General features: G+C 42.5%; 1 protein-coding gene across 1 annotated transcript in view; it reads right to left on the bottom strand.

Moving 5' to 3' along the window:
• Positions 1-21,063, bottom strand: part of MCM3AP (minichromosome maintenance complex component 3 associated protein) — a 24,478-nt gene extending 3,415 nt beyond the window's left edge. Inside the window, exons 1-24 of the mRNA XM_009891405.1 lie at positions 20,997-21,063; positions 20,640-20,863; positions 19,869-19,947; positions 17,861-18,008; positions 17,201-17,397; positions 16,126-16,265; positions 15,440-15,637; positions 14,953-15,221; positions 14,116-14,278; positions 13,376-13,536; positions 11,928-12,172; positions 11,032-11,222; positions 9,954-10,054; positions 8,225-8,356; positions 7,553-7,666; positions 6,887-7,039; positions 5,240-5,437; positions 4,872-4,940; positions 4,041-4,175; positions 3,546-3,699; positions 2,805-3,063; positions 2,342-2,439; positions 484-874; positions 79-336 (exon numbers count right to left, since the gene is read on the bottom strand). Coding sequence (XP_009889707.1) covers positions 79-336; positions 484-874; positions 2,342-2,439; positions 2,805-3,063; positions 3,546-3,699; positions 4,041-4,175; positions 4,872-4,940; positions 5,240-5,437; positions 6,887-7,039; positions 7,553-7,666; positions 8,225-8,356; positions 9,954-10,054; positions 11,032-11,222; positions 11,928-12,172; positions 13,376-13,536; positions 14,116-14,278; positions 14,953-15,221; positions 15,440-15,637; positions 16,126-16,265; positions 17,201-17,397; positions 17,861-18,008; positions 19,869-19,947; positions 20,640-20,863; positions 20,997-21,063 — 4,144 coding nt within the window. The remainder of the gene's footprint in view (positions 1-78; positions 337-483; positions 875-2,341; positions 2,440-2,804; positions 3,064-3,545; positions 3,700-4,040; positions 4,176-4,871; positions 4,941-5,239; positions 5,438-6,886; positions 7,040-7,552; positions 7,667-8,224; positions 8,357-9,953; positions 10,055-11,031; positions 11,223-11,927; positions 12,173-13,375; positions 13,537-14,115; positions 14,279-14,952; positions 15,222-15,439; positions 15,638-16,125; positions 16,266-17,200; positions 17,398-17,860; positions 18,009-19,868; positions 19,948-20,639; positions 20,864-20,996) is intronic.
• Between the last annotated feature and the right edge of the window lie 134 nt (positions 21,064-21,197).

Genomic DNA, 21,197 nt, shown 5'->3' with positions numbered 1-21,197 from the left:
CAGAAAGGCACCACTGTCAAGTTATTAAACACACTTATGCAAGAAGTATCATCCATGTTGTAGAAGCACACACAATACCTGGAGTAACAGGCAGTTTGGGTGGTTTCCAGTCTCTCAGTTTATGATCAATGCAGACTGCCAAGATACCGTCCCAAGGGATCTCATCAACAGAAGGTCCATCTTCATCAGAGTTCCAAGATGTCCTGTTTTTCCACTTCTGGTAAGTTTTGCTCAGCAGATTCTCCACTTGAGACTGGATCAGTGGTTGAGTATGGGAAGAACTAGCAATCTGAGACACATACTGAAAAATCATGCGGCAAACTGGACGCCAAGGAGCTATAGGAAAAAAAACAACAAAGTAAAGCGCAAGAATTTGTGAGAGCGCCAAACTACCCACCTTACAGGCTGGTAGTTCAACATGGCACTGGCACATCTGAGAGAATGACATTCTGCCAAGTCGATACTGCAGTGTAAAGTACATACCACCTAACGGAGGCAGATCTAGGTATGGGATCTGGAAGGACAGCACAGCCTTCTTCAGCCAGGCCAGGTGACCAGGCATGTTCCACTCCAGGTGGGGCAACAGCTTGTTACCCCCTGGCTCTGAAAACTCAGTAACAGGCCAAGACAAGTCACAAAGGTGCTCTGAGGATGCCACGTCCGAAAGAAACTGCAGCACACTGTTGTACAGTTCTATGATGACCCCAGGCTCCTGAGATCGCAGGCCAGCTAAACGCCTCTCCTTCCAGTCATGGTAGAAGCGCTTGCCAAATTCACCATCAATCCCATCCTCAATGTACTCCTGAAGGGTCTGACTACAGAGCTCAAGGGAGTCAGGGCACTGGGAAACCAGCCAGCCCACAGCTGCAGAGATCTACAACACACAAAGCATAGGTGGTTAGAAACTGCTCCACAGTGATCAGGATGCAAAGGATTTAATCCTGCAACCCTAAGTTTGATGTAACACTATTCAAGATACTATGCAGCAAAATATAAACAAATCAACTACCATCATCCTGATATTTGCAACAGTAATTCTCCAACTAGAGGATCACAAAGTAAATTCACATGCAGGCTTAGGAAGAGAGAGAGGCTGTTCACAGAAGGTGCAGCCGTGCAGTGGAATTCCCTGCTGCAGGTCACTGGAGATGCCAAAAACTTTTTGGGATAAACTGGACAGATTCATTGAAATTAGCCCAGGGTGACTATACCCAGGAAAGCCGTATCTGATCCTGGCAGTCCTTGAACTGCAGAGAGATGCAAGCTGTGAGGGTTTGTGGGGGAGCATCACTCTGGGCTTGTCTTGTTCTCACCTTGTTTCTTAGGCGCCTTTTTCAGACACCTTGAGAAGGGAATACAGGGCTGGAGCTGCTTTTGGTCTGAGTTGACTTAGCTGCTCTTGGCCATTACACTCTCCCACCTCTCCAAACCACCCTGCTGTGACTCACACACAAAAAACTATTTTAGACTTATAAGTATCATTTTCCATCATGAGTTTTTGAGTCATCTCCAGGCACCTATTGCCAAGCACACAGCAAACTGAAGGACAGGGGAGAAGCTGGTGTACTGGCTTCAGCTGGGACAGAGTTAATTTTCTTCCTAATAGCTGCTGTGTTTTGGATTTAGTATGAGAGTAATGTTGATAACACATTGTTTTAGTTGTTGCTAACTAATGCTTATACCAAATCAAGGACTTTTTCAGCTTCACATAGAAGCTGAGAGGGAGCATAGACAGGACAAGCTGGCCAAAGGAATAAGCCATGCCACAGACATCATGCTCAGTATATAAACGGGGGTTGGCCAGGTGGCAGGGATCAGCGATTGCTGCTGCTTGGGACAGGCCGGGCAATTGATCATTGGGTGGTGAGCAATTGTATTGCACCACTCCTTTTGTATATTCTTTTACCATTACTATTATTATTTTCTCTTCCATTACTGTTCTATTAAACTACCTTTATCTCAACCCACAAGTTTTTTTTTTCCTTTTTCTCTTTTCCAATACTACTGGGGGAGGGGAAATGAGCAAACAGCTGCATGGTTCTAGTTGCCAGCTGGGGTTAAACCACAACAGGCTGTCAAGGAGAGATTCGTACAATCCTTCTTCGCATACATGAGAGGATACAGTCATCTATCATCAGGCATCCCTCAGTCCCATCCACCAAGATGGAATAATACTGGGTGATCTCACAGCAGCCAGAAGAGCTACAAAGGGTCATTTTTACACAAGACTCAGCTGCAATTTAAGCTACTGAGAACATAATCATTCTTTATAAGGCATTAGTAATTGAGAGGTTAATGGAAAATCAGTCAAGTATCTCTTCATGCGAGTTGCTGTTCTTACCCTTTTGGTGCCTTGTAAGTCATTGATAGAACCTGGGAGCTCAACAACGGTGTAGTCTGAAATAAGCTGGGCTGAAATCAAGTCCTGCAGCATCAAACCTTAAAAATAAGAAAACCTGCATATATACACAGAGAAAGAATAAATGGGTATTCTCCTACTCTGACCACACTCTCTGCATACATTCACAGCATCACTTCTCTCCTCCATCCTTGCCCACAGACTCTTGGGATCAAATACTGTGCACAAAGGAAAACTGGAAGCCTAAAGAAAGTTCATCTCTTTCCATATTGATCAGTTCTTAAGGCCTCAGGATTTCTAGCAAAGCTTTGAGAAGTATTGTACTTCACAGTCTCTCCCTTTACTAGATGACTTATTTGAGAGATTGTACTAGCTGCAATAGTTCTACTTGGAACAGCCCTAAACATTCACATTGGTTTTTCAGGGCACAGAAACAATTACATACCCTCTTCTACTTCTTTCTCTGTGGCCTCCTCTTCCTGACTGGGGACTAGAATCACCAAGGGAACTACCGGGTGGAAAGGTTTGGCCTGAAGCAACTGTTTCAACTGCAGCAAAGCTGAAAGCCAATAAACATCATCTTCTGCAACATCTTCACTCCTAACTCGAGGGGGCAGGAGAAGAATGAGACCTCTGGTTCCAAGCAAGTCTTTTTGCATCTCAGCCGTATCAAGCTCAGAGTCAGAGAGCGCACCATGTGCCACCTATACAAGTAAAAAGATGATAACAGTAGTGTAACTAAAGCTAAACAAAGCTATTTTCATGCTGAAATCTGCAGTTTACTATCATTAGCTTTCAGCTTTGACATTCGCTACCAGGAGCTCTACAACAAGCTGTTAGGCAGAGAAATGTGGATGTGTCCAATAGATGCAGGTGAGCACAAAAGTGCCCTCCAGCACTTGATTTGGCATAAGGAATTGGTATGATTGAGGTTCTAAATATTGCACTGTGTTTAGGCAAGTATTTAGTCAGTTGAATGGAAATAAGGAAAAATAATCTATGTTTTTTCAGACCTTTTCAACAAACCCAGCCCTACCAGTATCATCTCCCTCCTCAGATGTCCAGTATCATCTGTCCTCCTCAGATGACGGGACACAATGTGAAAAGCCTCCACACAACATCCACTGGAAAAGAGCACACCCTGTTTTTATGGCCTGTTAGGTATCATGAAATTGTTCTCACCTACCTTTATGCACACACTGATTTTAATGCTTCTGCTCTCTTGCATGCCAGGAGAATTAAATAATGTCAGTGTTTGAATTCTGCCTTCTGTACATGAAGCGTTTTTCTTCCAGCTTTTGTCTCCCATAAATTTGGCTTTCAACCAAGCCACCAGTACCCTAGCAAACATGAAAGAGTGGGCTTCTGGGGTTTTTGTTAAAAAAAAACAGCATTTTAGGGTTTTAGTACCAACACCTCTGAAACACCCCAACATTAATATTGCTTGGATTTTGCTAAATAGCTATTAAATTTCCTGAAATTGTCCACACTGGTACATATCTCGAGGTTTTTTGTTTTCAGCATGAGCAAAAGGAATTCAATGACCAATGTCAGGAGAAACAAAACTGGAAATTTGACATGTTACGGGAAATAAATACATCAAGGACTGTATACTATTACTCTTCTTCTACTTGACTGCCCTGTTTGAGAAAGGGACCCAGCAATCAACTCTTTTACTTACCTGTTGGGATCATCCTCCGCATATTCATCATCATTTGGCAAAACCAATAGCACCTTCCAAAAAACCCATTCTTGTTGAACTGGAATATGTTCGGTGATTAATGAGACAAGATCCAGCGGAGTCCAAGCTAAATCACTTAAAGAGAGAGAAAACCTAGTGAAAAGACACTCCCCCTAGCGCTCATTCCCCCCTGGGGAATGTTTTTCTTGCTTTGAGCTAGTTACAATATTGTAAGTAGCTACTGTCCAGTTCAAACAGTCCAAAATTAGAGCCAGTTCTTTAGATCTGTTGCCCATCTACTTTACTACAGACCAGACGCCTTCATGAATTGCAACTGCTAAATCTGCTACATGAGCCTTACTTTGGGGATTGTGGGACCATATGTGTATTGATTCACTTTCACACTGCTTCAATACCCTGCTCTAATAAACACACACGCCACTAGAGTACATGACAAGCCATGAGAAGGCAGACCTCTTGCTGCACTTTAAACCCCTAGATCAACCCCTCTGTGCCACAAGCCAGGCTAGTAACAGCTTATTTATGCCTCTCCCCCTATACCCCATCCCAGGCACCATCCCACCCAGGCAGAAAAAAAAAACGAGTACCCATCAGATCCTTAAAGTTACACCCACAGCAATAAGATCAGATGGCCTAACACTTTCATGAATTTATCTTCCAGTTTCCCTTATCTGGAAAATACTCCCAGAATCAAGGCTGCAAGTGAACACCAACAGTATGATTTGCCATTCCACACTGACATTTTTGAAATCTCTGGCATTTCTGTTACAATCCGCTTAGAAATAAAGTAAGGATTAAACACCAATGTACCTTAACAATTGCTGGTAGAAGTGCTGAACTTTAATTTCATGCACCGTCTTGTTTCTCAGCCAATTCAATCTAGAAACAAAAGATTCCTGGCTGTAATTTTTAGTGTAAAACGGGTACTTTAATCAAATTTAAGAAACTCTAAGACCTGAGAAGTACTGCAGGCACTTTAGAAAGTTGCCATTAATAGAGTTTTGTTAGGTTGCAGTCTTTGTTGTGGCATTTGTGTAGCAAGGGTCTTTCTGGGGGTATTTGAGAACAAACAGGTTTTGCAAAACTGTACATAATGAAGGTTCAAAGAGGGCTACTTTATAACTTACCTTCCAAAAATCAAACAGATTGCCAACTGCTGTCACTGTCAGTATCCTTACCTTGTGCAAGAGATCCCCAGCTTTCCTCCATTCCCCAGGTTTACAATTCTCTTGCACAAGTTCTCCATGTCTATAGGCCACTCAGCACTGGGGGACAGTGCTTTCAGTTTATTTTTTGGATCTGCACAACAGGGAGCAGCTGGAAATGCCCTCATTTGACGTTTCAACTTTGTTCGAGCTGCCACTGCCTCTCTCCACCTTTGGAAGAGAATAGATAAAAAGGTCATATTAATAAACTCTTCTGCAGACCAAACAGGTTTTCTCATCTTTGCTCTTCAGACTGGATTGGGCTCTCAAACACTCCAAAAGTCCACTCCAAAAGGTAGCCCAGGGCAAGTGCAAGGTGGCGCATGTGGGTGCTACAGCAGGCTCAGGCTGTTTTTCTACACACAGCCACAAAGTCAGAGCTCAAACAGAGGTTGCACAGGACAACACTTGCCAGTTGTACACATGCAGTGTCCAAAAGAGGCAACTGTGTGCCCCATTCAAAAAAAACACTGCAGACAAAAGGAAGCTGCCTTCTGCTTAGCAAGCTGCACTTGCTCTCAGTGGCCAAAGAGATCACAGGAGGGAAGCAGGATTACCACTCATCCCTTCCTCAGCTGTCCTAGCTGTGCTCCCCAGGCAAAAGTTCAAGCATAGTTTTCTTTCCCAGTTTTCAGCATGTTTATTCCTAGCACACAGAGCATTTTACAATGATCCATTATAAAGCTTCTCTGATACCTCAAGCACTTGCTGAAAATACTGCAATAGACATTGCAGAAATAAGAAAGATATGTTTCTTTTTTTCTTCTTCTGTTTTTAAGGAACATTTGAAAAGGCAAATTCAGCAACAAGGAGAACGTTAATAAAGCCTTTATTGTTAGATGCTAGTCTATTTTTCTATGAACAAAGGATTCAAAATATGTACCGCCCAACAATTTTATAACACAAATGTATGAATTGAAATCTTTTATTGTGTTTCCTCGGGTATTTTAAGGGTTTATAAAAAACATTCCTGCACCATCCAGTTTTCTTGACTGCTGCAGGTACATTTGTTTCATGTATCTTTAGACTCCTCCTTAACCTTTCCTATCGCACTGAAGGTGATTTACACATGCCTTGAAGAGACACATGAACTCAGTGTTAGGACAGAAAGAACTCTGCAAGGGAAGGTGCTCCACAATAAAGAGACTAGCCTGCTGCTTTCTCTTGAGCAGTGAGAAATGCCACTCAGAACACACCTCAGCCTGACTGCACGGGGGCAGCACAGCACAGGTAGAAATGAATCTCTGACTTGGAGCACCACAATAGCCACTGACCACTTAGCACACATCCAGAAAAACAAGCATCCAACAGAAAGAATAAAAGCAGAAATTACTACAAGCTTCTAGATAGAATGAAGCTGAAATTTCCTACCAAGCTCATTACCTGACTCTAATGAGGTGTGCTCCCCTCCCCACATATACCTAAGTAACTTATTAGAGGCTGATAATAAGACTGTAAGTCTACCCCTATAGTGGAGACAAGACAACAGGAAAAAACAAACAAACAAACAAAAAAACACCAAACCAAAACCACAACCAGACAGCAGTAGTTCAAACTCTATGAACTGCTCCATGCCAATGCTGCCAAGAAAAGCAGTTGTGTCACAGGATGGCAACTCACCGCTGCAAGTACTTGCAGAAACACTGGAGCTCCTGAAGGGTTTCCTTAGCAATCTGGAAAATCTCATCCTCCAGGAAGAGGTCCATGACATGACCACAGACGACTTCTGAACACCGGGCAATACGGGCTTGCTGGTCTCTTTCTAAGGCACATCTAGTTCAAAATGAAACAAACCAAGACCTCTAGTGAGGTGGAGACAGCAGAAAATGCCAATACAATTAGCTGAGGTGCAAACAGGGAAGACCATCACATTTAGAAACATGAGGGATTTTCCACACTTCTACTCTACGGCCCCTCTAAATAAGGCCTGTAATCAATCAGAGGTCATCCAAGTTTTACACTGATCATGGGCTTCCAAAGAAGGGTCTACAAGAGAGCCCATACCTGAGCAGTACAGGAGTCAGAACAAAAATAAGCACACAGAGCAGCCTTGTCCTAGACAAAGCCTCTATTTCCTCCACCGTGGAGGACTGCTGTTGCTTGACACAGTGCAACTGCAAACTGGTAGCCCGCTGTGCAATCAGGTACCCTTATCCTCTCTTTAAAGTAGCTTATTGAAGATGAACCCAAAGAAGGCCAAGCAAGAAGTCCACCCCTCCCTAACAAATTCTTACCCTTAGGAAAGCATCCTACAGCAAAGTACAGCATACAGTATGTTGTACGTACTTTAACTCATTGGCTGAAGATTCTTGAACACTCTCCTTTATTACTTCTTCCATTAACTCTATACCCACCAATTGGCTCAACTGCTTTATTAACTCTTCTCTTTCTTGCTTTTGCCTGGAAGGACAAAGAAGAGATTTACACGAGTGGCAAGATTTACACAAGTGAAAAGACTTACAATGGCAAGCCTGCCACTTAGTTACACAAGCTTAAAATTAAGTTTCCACTAGCTGGTTTCTCTCTCTAAAGATAAAGAGCTTTGCATGGAGCCAGGTTTCCCTCAAAAATACAGATAATGGGGTTACTTTATTCTTACCCCAGTAAGCTACAGACAAGAAGCTCAATCAGGAGGAAAAGTTCCTGCATTCAGCAGCACTGGGATGCATCTTCCTCTCTGGAAGCTCTGGGTGAATAAAAGTTCCCAAAATTCCCACTCACCATTTTCACCTCACCTTTGTGAGGTCACCAAAATGCTAATTAGGAGATCACCTGAGAATACAGAAGCAACAGCCTGCGTGCCTGCCTGATCCCAGGGCAGTTCAAGGTGAGATAAACTGAGTGCTGTCAGCATGACATGTGAGCACACGTGCAAGGACTCAGGTTGGCACCAGGTGTCATTACATTGCCTAAGGATGCATACAGCCCACCCTGCCCACAGCAAAAGCAGTGACTCACCTCTCTTCCTCTACTCTGCGCCTTTCCTCTTTGACACGCTCCCTTTCCTCGCTAAGCACACTTCCAACCACTTGTCTGAGGATCTCCCCCATCACTTCCGTCACGAGTTCTTCCATGATGGCCTCCGAGGTGCTATGCAGAAACAGCAATTCTTTTTTCAAAGCCGGAAAGTTTTCGTTCAAAGCCCTATGTCTATGCTTTTCTCAAGCACACCTTTGCTCCATTGCAGTGGGCTGATTCCAGCCACCAGCCAAGCACGCCCACTGCTACTGAGTAACTCCCCTCCCCACATCAGGACAGAGGAGAAAATAGGACGAACAAAAGTAAGAAAACTCGTGGCTGGAGATAAAAACACTGGTGAACGAAAAAAAACAAACCCACACCCCTACCAAGCAAAGCAAAGGCAGTCAGCCACCACATCCCACAGGTAGACCAATGCCCAGTCTCCAATCAATGGTGAACCTGGAAGCCAGAAAATCCCACCACCTTCTTCCTTTAACCCAGTTTTATTGCTGACCATGACATCACATGGTATGGACTTTGGTCAATCTGGGTCAGCTGTCCTAGGTATGTCCCCTTCCAGCCTCTGGCACACCCCCAGCCTACTCAGGGGGTGCAGAGTAGTGTAGGGAGACGGATAAGATGTCTCAATAGAAGACTGGTAGTCAAAATGTCTCAAAATTCGCTTACCACAAGCAGACCAGCCACATCCAGTTTGTAACAGGGGAAGGAACACCCAAAACCTGCCAACCAAGCTGCAAGATGTGCCAAAGTTGTCTGCCGACAAGGTATACATGACCACCAAGGGGTACATCAGGAGCAACCATCTTCCAAGATACTTCTTACAACACATGACCAACTGCTAAAGATTGGCCGAGCAAAAGTGACCTCTGTACTGACTGGTCAAGTATCAAGCAGACTTTCCCTATAAATTAGTGCCATGCCTCTCCACAACTGGGACCCCGGAACCCCTGCCATGGTTGTGATCTGAGGATTGTGAGTCAACAGGACATCGCTGACACTAGAGGACCATCGGGACGTCACGGGCCTGTGGTGACCATGCTCTTGCTGTGCTCCATAATACTGCTTCTCTCTCCTGCCTTTCCTCTACTTCCTTCTTTACTCTATTGCTCACTTCAGTAATCATTGCTGGGAGATAACAATAAAGCTTTAGCAGATGGTATTTGACCTTGTTTGTGTTATAATCTCACATGTGGAATCATTACAGGTTTTCACAGATCCTCCACTGGACCGGGATGTGACAAGTGGGTAACAAGGAAGACCTTAACCCTGTGCTGTTCAGCAATAACCAAAACATTGGTGCATTAATAACATTGTTTTAGTCACAAACCCGCATCCACAACTCTACCAACTGCCTTGGAGAGGAAGCGTTATTTGAAGCAGAGAAGCAGCCAGATCTGGACTTACTCCTCTTGTCCCTCTTTGGTCACCTTCCCTTCCACAACATACATTTCTCATGGCAGCAGTGTGAGTGTCATGCAAGGCAAGGTTTACGGAGGTTTGCAGTTAGCCTTCCATTAGGCTAACTGGTGTGTAACATAGAGGTGGGCAACATCTGAAGGAAGATCTGCTTTTCCCTCAACTCTATCAGTAAGACCACTACAGACCTTGCCCTGCTTAGTTTTATGACCTTCACATATGGCAGTGCTACAGCAAATTGAACCTTTGACAACAGACTCCAGGAATGACAGCAATAAATGCTCTTTACCAGAGGGCAGCAGTCACGTAAGCCACTCCTGCTCTGCTGACTTCGCCACATTCACCTTTGAGGACATCATGCACAAGCCCGTCCACCACTTTGGCAATGTCCTACAACACAGCAGAGGAAGCAGCTGAAGCAAGATGCAGTTCTGCTCAGGATGGCCTGGGCACACATGTGAATTGGGAGTGAGGCTTTTCAGCCTTGTTTAACTGACTGTAATTAGCAACATCATCTGTATTTCTACTTAGAAACTAAGATAACTTAATCAAACACAACAGCCTGGAAATTTTAGACTATCTAAAAGATTAATAACAGCCCAGAACCAAAAGCAGCTTCCTGTACTAAATATCAGTAAGTCAAGTTAGGAAATAATAGCTAAAAAAAGTTAATTTTGAGAGGGACTCCTAATTCCTTATTTCAGAGTTTCTCTCATTCTAACTCATTTAATTCCAAACGACCAGGTCTAATCTTCACTGAAACGTAGCCACATTTAGGTAGAATACGGCAGCTGTACTTTACAAAGCAATGAGACACTCCCAGGTGGGTTCAGCATTAGTACATATCTAAACAGGCATTGGATGGAGAAAAAGGGGAACAGCACAGATACACAGGGTACACATTCAAGACCCAACATTAATAGTCATATAACCAGAAGAAGAAACTTTGTCATGTCTCATTTGAAATATGTGCCACGAAGAAACAGTTCACTACTATTCACTAAAGAGAAGTTTACCTACTAAGTCAAAGATAACCACTCTCTACCATCACTTTCTGACTCTCTCCTTAGAGGTTTCTCAAATAAATGCCAAACGGACAGGACTGTTTATCCTATGAAGGAGTCAGAGCAAGCACTGACATTTCAGGCTTGCATCTGAACTCACTTTAAGACTTTCTCTTTTCAGAACAGTCCAAGGAGACAACTTCTCAAAGCATCCAAAGCACTGAAGCAGGGAGTCTCTCCTTTTGACTCTACATAACACATGCAGATTCTGGAAAACTAAAACAACCTAAGAACTCAGTTACCTTTTATTATTGTTTCACAGATCTTTCCCAAATACTTCATGATGGTTTTAAATTTCCTTACTGTGTCTGTGTAGACAGGCTGAGGCTTTGAAGAGAGAGGCTCAGGTTGTCCAGCAGGTTGGGAGATTGCCTGCGCAGGAGGCAGCACTGGCACAAGCTGACGAGGTAACAGTGAGGGCAGAAGATGAGCTGGGGGCTGGACTCTTACTCCTGCGGCATCTAAATCCACACCTTTGCTTTCCACCCTTCCTTCTTGGGAGAGGGGAAGAAAAAAATTAAGGAAACCAGGTTAGTCATAAATAGATACAAAACTATCCTTATCTTCAAAAGCTGGCTTGTGTGATAAATCTCATCAGGTCATAAAACAAGTCCATAACAAAAGCTTGCTCCCTTAAAGCGAGAAATTGAAACTGATTTATGAGTATTTTATACAAAAGATTCAAAAATTTCATTGCACATTACCTTCAATACTAAGTACATACATTTCCAATAAAACAACTGTTTTAAGTCAAGCACACCTAGCACCTACGCTGTACTTTGTGTACATCTGTACTTTCAACAAGGACCAAAAAGGCAGCATATGTTCAGGTAACTTGGAAAACAACATGATTACACACAGAGTGGGGAAAAAACAGTTGCAATACAAAATCTGCAAACCGAAAATGGAAGCTGGCTGTCTGAAATAGGCAAACATCTAGTTATTTAACCTATATTGGCAAAATTGTACTCATTTCTGTTAATGTGTTTCCTGCATTGGGAAATTGTATTAATCATGTTGCTTCTTAGCTTTTACAGATACATTTAAATCAAAACACGCTTTCATTTACATCTAAATTTCCATGCAACTTCAACCTGTATGAGCCAAGAACAGTTTCTGCTTTGTAAAATAAAACTACTCACACAACTGACCAAGCAGTATGTTACTAAGCAGTATCTAAAATGCACGTTCGCTCTTACCTATTGCTTCCATGCTGGATTTTTGGCTACTACTAGCTTGATCCACACAGGCATTTCCACCGGTATACTTGTTCTGTCCGTTGAAGCTGGACACAGGCATATGGTGAGGCACTGAGGGCAAGGGACCACCATTTACAACTTCTCCAACTGAGACAGTTAGCTTCTGGCTGACAAACATCGATTTACGTGGCTTAGGTAATCCATCTGGCTCCAAGAAAGCTGAGCGATTCAGCTCCACGTAAGCACTGGGGAAAAATAAAAAACAGGTGTGCATCCTCAAAGCTCCAGTAACCTACAGGTTTTCAGTTGGACAGCTTAGGAGGGCAAAGTGAGACAGGCACTGGGCACTCCAGGATTGCTCCCTGCAGCCTGGATCTCGACCTTTGGCTGGAACCAGAGCAGGGAAGCATTGTTCTCACAGCTATTCTCCTGCAACAGAGTACAACCTGCACTAACATTTCTGCGTACCCTTGTGGACTATTCTGTCTCTTTCTCCTTTTAACCTTTATCCACTGCGTATATTATCTGTGCACATTTTACCTACACTACATCCCACATGACAGATGCCAGGGCTGTCTACAGAAGTAATTTTAAAAGCTGCAATCTTCTTCCAATCTTGGCACCTGTAGTTTGGCCAATTTATTATTTCAAAACAGAATGTTAACAGAAAATAGAGCACTAACTGGCATGCTCAAGTTTTTTGCCTTCTCCCATCTCTTGAGATTGCAAATCTGTATAAGCACACCTTACAATGTACGTATTTCCATAGCACACACTCTTATCTGCAAACTGTTGGCCTCCAGCATCCTCTAAAAACTGATTTGCACTGTTCATCCTGCCCTACATGCATAGCAGGGCCAGTTTCCTGAGAAGCAGAACTGTATCCTCATTTCCTATAGAGCTGCAAATTATGACAAATCAAATGCAAGATAAGAACCTAAAACAATTTTTTTTTTTCCCTGGGCTATCCACAATGTCTCTTTCTAGGGAGGAAGTCCCTGGAGTCCAGTGTAGACCAAGCTCAATATGCAGTCTCTCCTTTCGGGGACATGTTTCTCTTGTTTTTTCACCACCTTCCAGAAGGCTGAAGAAATTTTGTATCCTTGAAATCCCTTGTCACCAAGTAAGAAAACACGTACAGGTGCAAAAAAAGCTATTGTGGGAAGTCACAGTAGTTACAGAGACACAAGCCCCATTTCTTTAGGGAAAGATGCAAAATTAAAAACTTTTCACAATTACACCAATAAAAATTGAACACATTGTTATGATTTGCACCCATCACTATCCTAGTGCTTCACTTACAGAGCCCAGCCCCCACCCTTCACCCATTCTATTCTTTTTCTGGTTGCAAACTGCGGGAGCAGCCGATCCACATTAACGGTTTGCCTAACATCGGTCTAGCCCCACTAGCCATATTAAGGCACAGACACCCTTTTCCTTCTACTTACCCATCAGACACACTGAGGCCATAATAACTTATAAAATCAGTTGCTTCCTCACAATCTTTGAACAGTAGCATGCGGACCAGGTGATCCAAGGGAAACACTGTACATCTTTGGGTGCTCACAGTGTAGGCAATATTGAGAGATTTGAGAGCATCTTTACGAATCTGAGGAGAAGTAAAAGAAAAAGCCACGTAACCTCTAAGTTAAAGACCCCAAAATGTACTATAAAGTGTACTATAAACATGAAAATCATGTTTAAAAGAAATCAGTACTCTGTCATCAAACATCCACAAAAACAACTATTCAGATTTAAATTTCTTTTGAAATTCTATGCACTTGCTTTCTAGATTCTGCTACTCTTCAATGCTGCTCATTTTGAGCATATCCCTTTGTGATTTCTGTGCAGAAGAAAAAGCTTGCAAGGCTTCTGGAAGTGCAGGTTGGTATTTCCTTTGCAAAAGTTTCAGACCTGCTTCTCTGCTTCCCAATTATTTTCAGGGGAAATACTACATATTTGTACACAGTAATGGGAAAAAGTGCTGAGAAGAGCATTTTAGTATTTGTCTTTTCTATCACAGCACAGAACTCTTGATAAATTTTAAACACTTCTGAAGGAGCAAAAATAAAATTATTTTTAAGGCTACATATCTACCAAGTTTTCTGCTAAGAAGATTTCCTCTCACAAGTCCCAGACTGTTTTACTGATTAACGCTTTAAAAAACATCCATCTGCCTTTTTCTCACCTGGTTGAAATAACAATGTAAGAGACAGGCATTCAGATAGGAAGCTTCTTTCACTAACTTGAAAAACCTCACAAAGTTGTTGCTGTTTAATGCAGCAAAAGCTTGAACTGCAAATCTAACTTCAGGAGAGTTTCTAACCTCTGGATGAAACTGCTGCACTTCTCTGTGGAGACAAAAGACAGAGACAAACCTTTTGCTTCAACGTTAACAATCACAATTCAGTATCAACCTGTATCAAAACGTAATTAAAATTAGGAGCTTTAAGCAAGACATGCAACCCCTGTCCAAAACAAATGGCTGTGAATTAAATTTGCAGCATTATTTACTGATCGTTAATCTTCTAATGATGCTTGCACAATCAACATATGATTATTTAGGTACATCAGCCCAACGTCTAGGGAGGAAGGCAGCCAAGAGGTTGACCAGAAGAGTGAAGCATGACTCTGCCCACAAAACAGTTTTTGCTTGGTCCTACTGCAGACAGAGCAGCAAACCTTGGATACCACGCTGGGAAGAAAAAAAGAAAAAAATTCCTTGATTGAGAACAGTGAAGATATAACTTTCTTTTTGTTTGGTTGGTTGGGTTTTTTACTGCCTGCAGAGTTACTCAAGGAGATAAAGCTTTTATTTTCTTTTTTTCTTTTCTTAAAAACCCACACTTTTTAAAATGACCTATTGAAAAATTCAAATAAAACATTACTAGAATACAATTTCTTTGGCCAAAAAAAAATTTGCAACTAAGCTCTTCACTTGCATTACAATTTGTCCAGACTTAAGTCTAATCTCAACTCTTCCCAGAGGCAAAGAGAGAAAACAAATGTTATCTGTTGTTCCTACCTGAGAATATCACCCTTGTTGAGATTCAGCAAGACATTATAACCTCTGAATTCTGCTTCACTCTTGCAGTAAATCCCCTTGTTAGCCAAGTCTTGATACATCTCCTTCAAGCTCTGCAGGCATTTAGTCATGTTCTCATTGTTGATTTTGGCATCAAAGGAGGACATGGGCTCTTCACACAAGTGGTGAGCACAATGGATGTGAAAGCGAGTGCACTTCTCAATCAGAGACACCATCAGCGGGTTGCAGAGGTGTTGCTGGGTTATATCCTAAACAGAATGACAAAGCAAGCATTGCATGTATTTCAAAACTACAGTTGAAGAGCACAGGCATCTGGCATTACCTTTGGAAAACTCATTTCAACTGTGCTTTGAGTCACTTTGCAATTCAAAACATTTCAATTACTATTGCTTTATGCTTCACTTTTTATGGCATTATGGGATCTTTTGCTTTCTATCATCAAACATCTCCATCTGCCAGTGCTTACCTTTCTTATTCCACGAGTTCTGTTCCAGACAAAGTCATACCATTCTCGGTAGTTAGCTTCTCCTTGATCCATAATGTTTGTCACTAAATAGTCCATGGTCATGCTCAACACCTCAGAGGGTCTCAATTCATGGGGTAAAGGTTCCTCCTGATCTGCTGAAGACCTGCTATATTCCTTAATCGCTGCTGCATGATCTACCTGCAAGATATGGAGAAAAGAATCAGTCTAAGGAGTATGTTCAACTGTTCAGGAGTATAGAGGATTTAATTCTATCCATACCTTTACTTTAGCAAGGAGCAGGCTATTAAAGGAGTTTCTCCCACTGTTCACACTAACAGCCCACATTCATTCTGCTACAATAGCAAATGTATTTTATTTTCATTTATGATAGGAACCAAAGCGTTAATTTATTCTCAAACTCATAACCAACGTATACTCCCTATAGTTTTAGAACTATAGTTCTAAAAGCCCGTCTGTAGCTAAATAAAAGACATGACTTAGAGTGAAAAAGCAATTCTCTAGCTTTCTTGTTCTACAATGGGGAATTGAAAGACATTAATGAAATGGCCTCTAGAATTTTTCCACCAGAATTCACCCTGTAATCAACAAAACACTGACACGTTTATATAAGCAGCAAGCAAACATGACCTGGGAATAACAAACCCCTGCGTACATAGGGCTCATACCTTGTCAGATCCTAGAAGCAATTCAAAGATACTGAGCTGGTTTCTTGTCTCCCTCATGTAGCGCTCCTTTTCAGGACACATGTCTGGGCAAGTGCCAACAACAGTTTTTGCTTTGCCAAGATCAGTCCTTTTTATTCGAGCTAAAAAAAAAGAATAAGTAAAACTGAACAAACACTAAGCATCTCTTGATTTTGTTTTCATGACAAGCTATTACCCTGATGTGCCAACACAGCCCTAAGCATGCCAGGTGCCTCAGCTGGAGTCTGTACATTGGTCAATGGATGGATGTCAAGAAGTACATTGTTCAGCAATAATTCACAAAAAAAACTAGTGGGAAAAGGTCTCTAGAGATTCCCACCCTACATCTACTCAGACCAAGGCCGTACCCACACCTTGGTGTGATCAGAAATGCACAAGAATGAATTTCTCCCACTCTGGGACTTGTCCCAGGGTTGCACCACTCCTTTGGTGAAGTTTCTCCTATTGTCCCACCTGGATATCGAGAGTTCTGCTGAAAAGATTGAAGCCTCTAAAAGACATCCAATGTTTTGTGTCCTAATTAAGCACTGGCAATTTCATAATTCCTTGTCAAGTGGATGAGAAATTTGTTTGTCAATATTAAACACCAGATCTTAAATTAAAAGTAGGGTCAGCTTTGAAATGGCAAGAATAGAATGGAAGGCTTTACAACCCAGCACTGTGAAACAAAGGCCCATTTCCTGAAATAATTACCAGCTGTGTAGCAGTTTGAACTTAGTGAAACATGGTTAGGCTTTAGGTAGCTTGCTTCAAAGAGCCTGCAGGGATGCAAATCTCCCTACATGGCCTCCACAGACGTCGAACAGTCTGCTATTCACTTTCCACAAGAAATATGCATGTGTAATACATAAAACAGATTTTTGCATGTTCAGCAAGAAATTAATGTATATCTGTACAATAGAAGATTATTTTACAGACAGTAAAACTCCCTCTTTAAAGCCATTTTCATAATATCATGACAGCTTTGCAACAGATACCAAACACATTTCTTTCCAGCAAAGAAGTAGATGTTACACTCATTAATTTGTATAATAACCTTGTCGCATGATTTTGTCCCTTTGGTCCAAAAGACGGTATCTTTCTTCAGATGTCTCAGCCACTAATCCTATCAGGTTACCAAGAGATGACAATGAAGCTCCCAAGGCCTCCGAGCTCTGCCCTTCAGAACTAGCATCAAACAGATCTGCTTCAAACTGCAGTGCCTTTCGAAGACCAGGCTTCTTTGCCGGAGAACTAAAAATAAAAATATTTTTTTTTATCCATAATGCACTAATGCACGCCCCAGACTTAATCAGTTCACTGTTCTTTAGGACATCAGTGTCTCTGTTTAGGAGAATATTTTGTTCACAAGGCAACATATCACATAAATGAAGTATGCATTGATGTACTAAGGTTGTTATGAGCTAAATCTAGCACTGGGAGTTAATGCCTCACTATTGCAGGTGTTGTTACTCATGTTGTTACAAACAAAATATTCAAAAGAAATATTCAGGCCAAAGTAAAAGGCCTTAATAAGCAGTTAGAATTATCTTTCTGACAAAGCATGAGATCTGTGAGCTTGTAATTCAGGCAAACCAGAAGAGACCAGGGAAGCACACTCCCCAATAAGAACATGACTATTTGGCACACACTGATCATTGTTTTTCCCCATGCACCCTGTTTCCTGCCAGATGGATTCCCAGAGGAGCAGACATACCTTTTACCAGGCATGACACTGCCGGCAGAGGATCTTATTAAAGGTTTTCGAAGAGGGGAATGCTGATAGTTTTGCTCTTCACTGCTTTGCCTTCCTTCATCTTCACCTGCTTTTTTCTCCTTGGATGAAAATTCTATTTTTGCTGGACCTGAAGTAACATATAAATATGAAGCCAGGTGCTTGCCAAATAGTTTAAGCAACAACTCTTTTTTCCCCATGAGGGTAGTGGTGAGCAGTCTGTTTAAAAAAAACTATGAGAAAATAAAACTAAGAATCACAGTTTTGTACATGAATGCAAGGCTTCCAGGACAACTTGCACTAGAAGCTGTACCAAGTAAGTCTAACAAGTGCTAGTCAGCTTCACTGTTCTATAAAGAATCAGTATTTTTCAATAAAATATGACTTTGCAGTAACTATAACTGGTCATCAGATTGTCAGTAAATGAAGTCTCATCATCATCCAAATTTAAGTTCTCTCAGGTTTGGGATATAATCCACAAGTCATAAGTCTCTACAGGATATGAAATCCATTTCACCTATGTAAAACACAATTCCCAGTGCTCATGCTGAAGCATTTTAATTATTTATGTCACATACCCTAGCTTAGACTGAGACTGGCATGCCTTCTCATCTGCAACTTGCAGGAAGGGAGAATTTCTTCTCCCAAGAACAAATTTTCAACCAGTTGGATGTCTTAAATTCTCTCAGATTAGTTATTTTAGAATATTGCCATTCACTTTTCTATAGACTTAACATCACAATAAAATGAAAAAGGCAACCAGGCACCCCTATAGCTGCTGCTTCAAGACATTAATTCTCAGGAAGACAACTCTGCAGCTGTTCATTTTCTGGAAGGCAAGTTTGTGGTTGGTCAAAGCTGTGGTGAACCATTCCTTTGCTGACAGCATTAGTGTATCTCAAATGCACACACGCAGCAGTCTAAAAGCTAAAGAAAGGGAAGCACTAAACAATTCAAGTATTTGCCTAGAGAGCGAACAACTGATGTTCACACCTCTCACCCTAATCCCAAGCAGGGTCTGGAATCCAGGTTTTCCCATTTTTGAGCTCAGTTCTTGGGAGGCCAACCAAACACACTGTTGTCTCTTTCTGGTTCAATCAGCATGTAATTGTTGACACACAGAACAGCAACCTCAGCAACACAGACACTTGCCCCAAGATACTCTAACTTTTCAGGAGCTTTCCTGAAAGCTGGAAGCCCACATCCCAGCCCATGCACTGAAGCAGGCAGCAAGGCACTTGAAACTGGGTTTTCTTACATCCCCAAAGAACACCCTGCTTCTAGATAGGAGCACAAAGTTAACATCACCATATTCCTTTTGTGTGGCTGCATAATTGGTTTCTAAATTCTCTTGTAAAACTATACTGGCATTTCAAATGTCTTCAACTCTTTCGTATAGTTGAAACAGCATTTTGGCTCAGATCAAGCAAGAATTAGAAGAATTTAAGAAAGAAACAGTGCAATTTCCAACTGTGATTTGCAGTCGCTCACTTCAAACTCAAGCTCACTCAATACCAGAGAACAGTACTGTGGATGCTGGAAGTTTACACAGCTTACAAAAGCAACTGGCTAACTTCACAAGAGAAAAATTCACCAAGGCCTAAGACACCCCTTCTGGCTCCCAGGGTTCCCGAGTCATACACCGTTAAAGGCTGAGAAATTAGTCTGGAAGCCAATTACATGTTTCATCCGGTTCTTTTTCCCCTCCTCTGCATATTCACTATAAGCCTTTGCCAGACAAAACTAACCAGCATGTCACATAAAAGGCAGAACTATTTTTATGCTTCTGTAAAGAATAACCTTCAATGCTCCCAGAGCACAGAGTCTGATTATAAAAAGTCAAAGAGAACCATCGTACTTCTGGAACTGTAACATTCCTACTGTGGAGAACATCTTTGTATCCATCTCAGCACATCAGGAAACAAGATCAGAGCAGATGCCAAGTCGTTTATGTATCACACAGAAATCATATCTGGAAACACCAACTTACTTGTCTTCTTCTTTTGCCAAAATGTTACTATGTCTTTATGCAATAATTTCGCTTTTTTTCTGGCAAGAGCTGCAGAGGCCTGAAAGAAAACAAAAGCGGAGTATGAAAACCTATTAGCATAACAACACCAAAACACACAGTACAGTTTTTACCAGAGAAACATTTACCAATTTCCATAAAATTTTGGTTAATGCATTTTAACCTCTCACTTAAGACTTACACACAACCAGCAGGAGTGGGCATGTTTCCACAAAAATCACTGCTTTTTGCTACAGCCAGCTTAGAGCGCTTAAGACTGAAGGTATGCTTTTAAGCACAGAGCAGAAACAGAACACAGAGTCTCTGAATTGGCTCTTCAATGCACCTCAGCACTGACTTAATGGCAGTATTTACAGTCAGCAGGTCACCCTACAGAGATGGCATGAGCTCCCCTTGCCCTTGGTGCTGCTGAGCCTGAGCAAGAATGCAGCAGCGTATGTAATTCGGGTTTGGGCAACATGAGACAACAAACAGGGAAGATCTATTTGGTGTTTGAGCTGGATGCTAACAGGACAGCTAAAGCCAGGCATAGCTCCGGCAGCTACCACGCTTCAGTTGCAGCTCAGTATGCTTCTATCCCTGTCTGTAATACAGTGCTCACAATACAAGGCTTTCCCCCAGGGGAAAAACACACCGTGTTACCAAACAGTGTTGCAGATCTCACTAGAGCTGGACCCGTATCAAGCACTCAAGATTTAAGCCTGCTCTTGTGCCAACCCATTCGACACTCACATGATCAAAAAAGTGGAGAATAGCCATTTTTTTATTGCGCCTGGTCATGACCCGTCGAACTTTTACGAACTGACCAAAGTGCTTCTCCAGCACCGTCCTGTCGTTGAGGTAATCAGGGACGTTCTTGCACTGAATGGCCGTCAGCTCGCCGGGAGACGGGCCCCCCGGCCCCTCCGTGCTCTCTCTGCCCTGAGGCCGGCGGGCGGCGGTCGCGGGAACGGCATCTGCAAAAACAGGGACCTGGTCATGACCCGTCGAACTTTTACGAACTGACCAAAGTGCTTCTCCAGCACCGTCCTGTCGTTGAGGTAATCAGGGACGTTCTTGCACTGAATGGCCGTCAGCTCGCCGGGAGACGGGCCCCCCGGCCCCTCCGTGCTCTCTCTGCCCTGAGGCCGGCGGGCGGCGGTCGCGGGAACGGCATCTGCAAAAACAGGGAGGTAGCCACCTCAGAAAATGAGGTGACACCCGGCCGGCAGGGCGTCGCGCGGCTCCCCCTCCCTACCCCTACCCCCCCGCAGCCTTGTCTTACCTTCCCGGGGGGACTCCCGAGCCTCG

This window comes from Charadrius vociferus, unplaced genomic scaffold (genome assembly GCF_000708025.1).
Source record: "Charadrius vociferus isolate BGI_N301 unplaced genomic scaffold, ASM70802v2 scaffold69, whole genome shotgun sequence".
Lineage (NCBI taxonomy): Eukaryota > Metazoa > Chordata > Aves > Charadriiformes > Charadriidae > Charadrius > Charadrius vociferus.
Note: the sequence above shows the minus strand (reverse complement) of the source record. Positions and strands in the feature narration are given on the sequence as shown.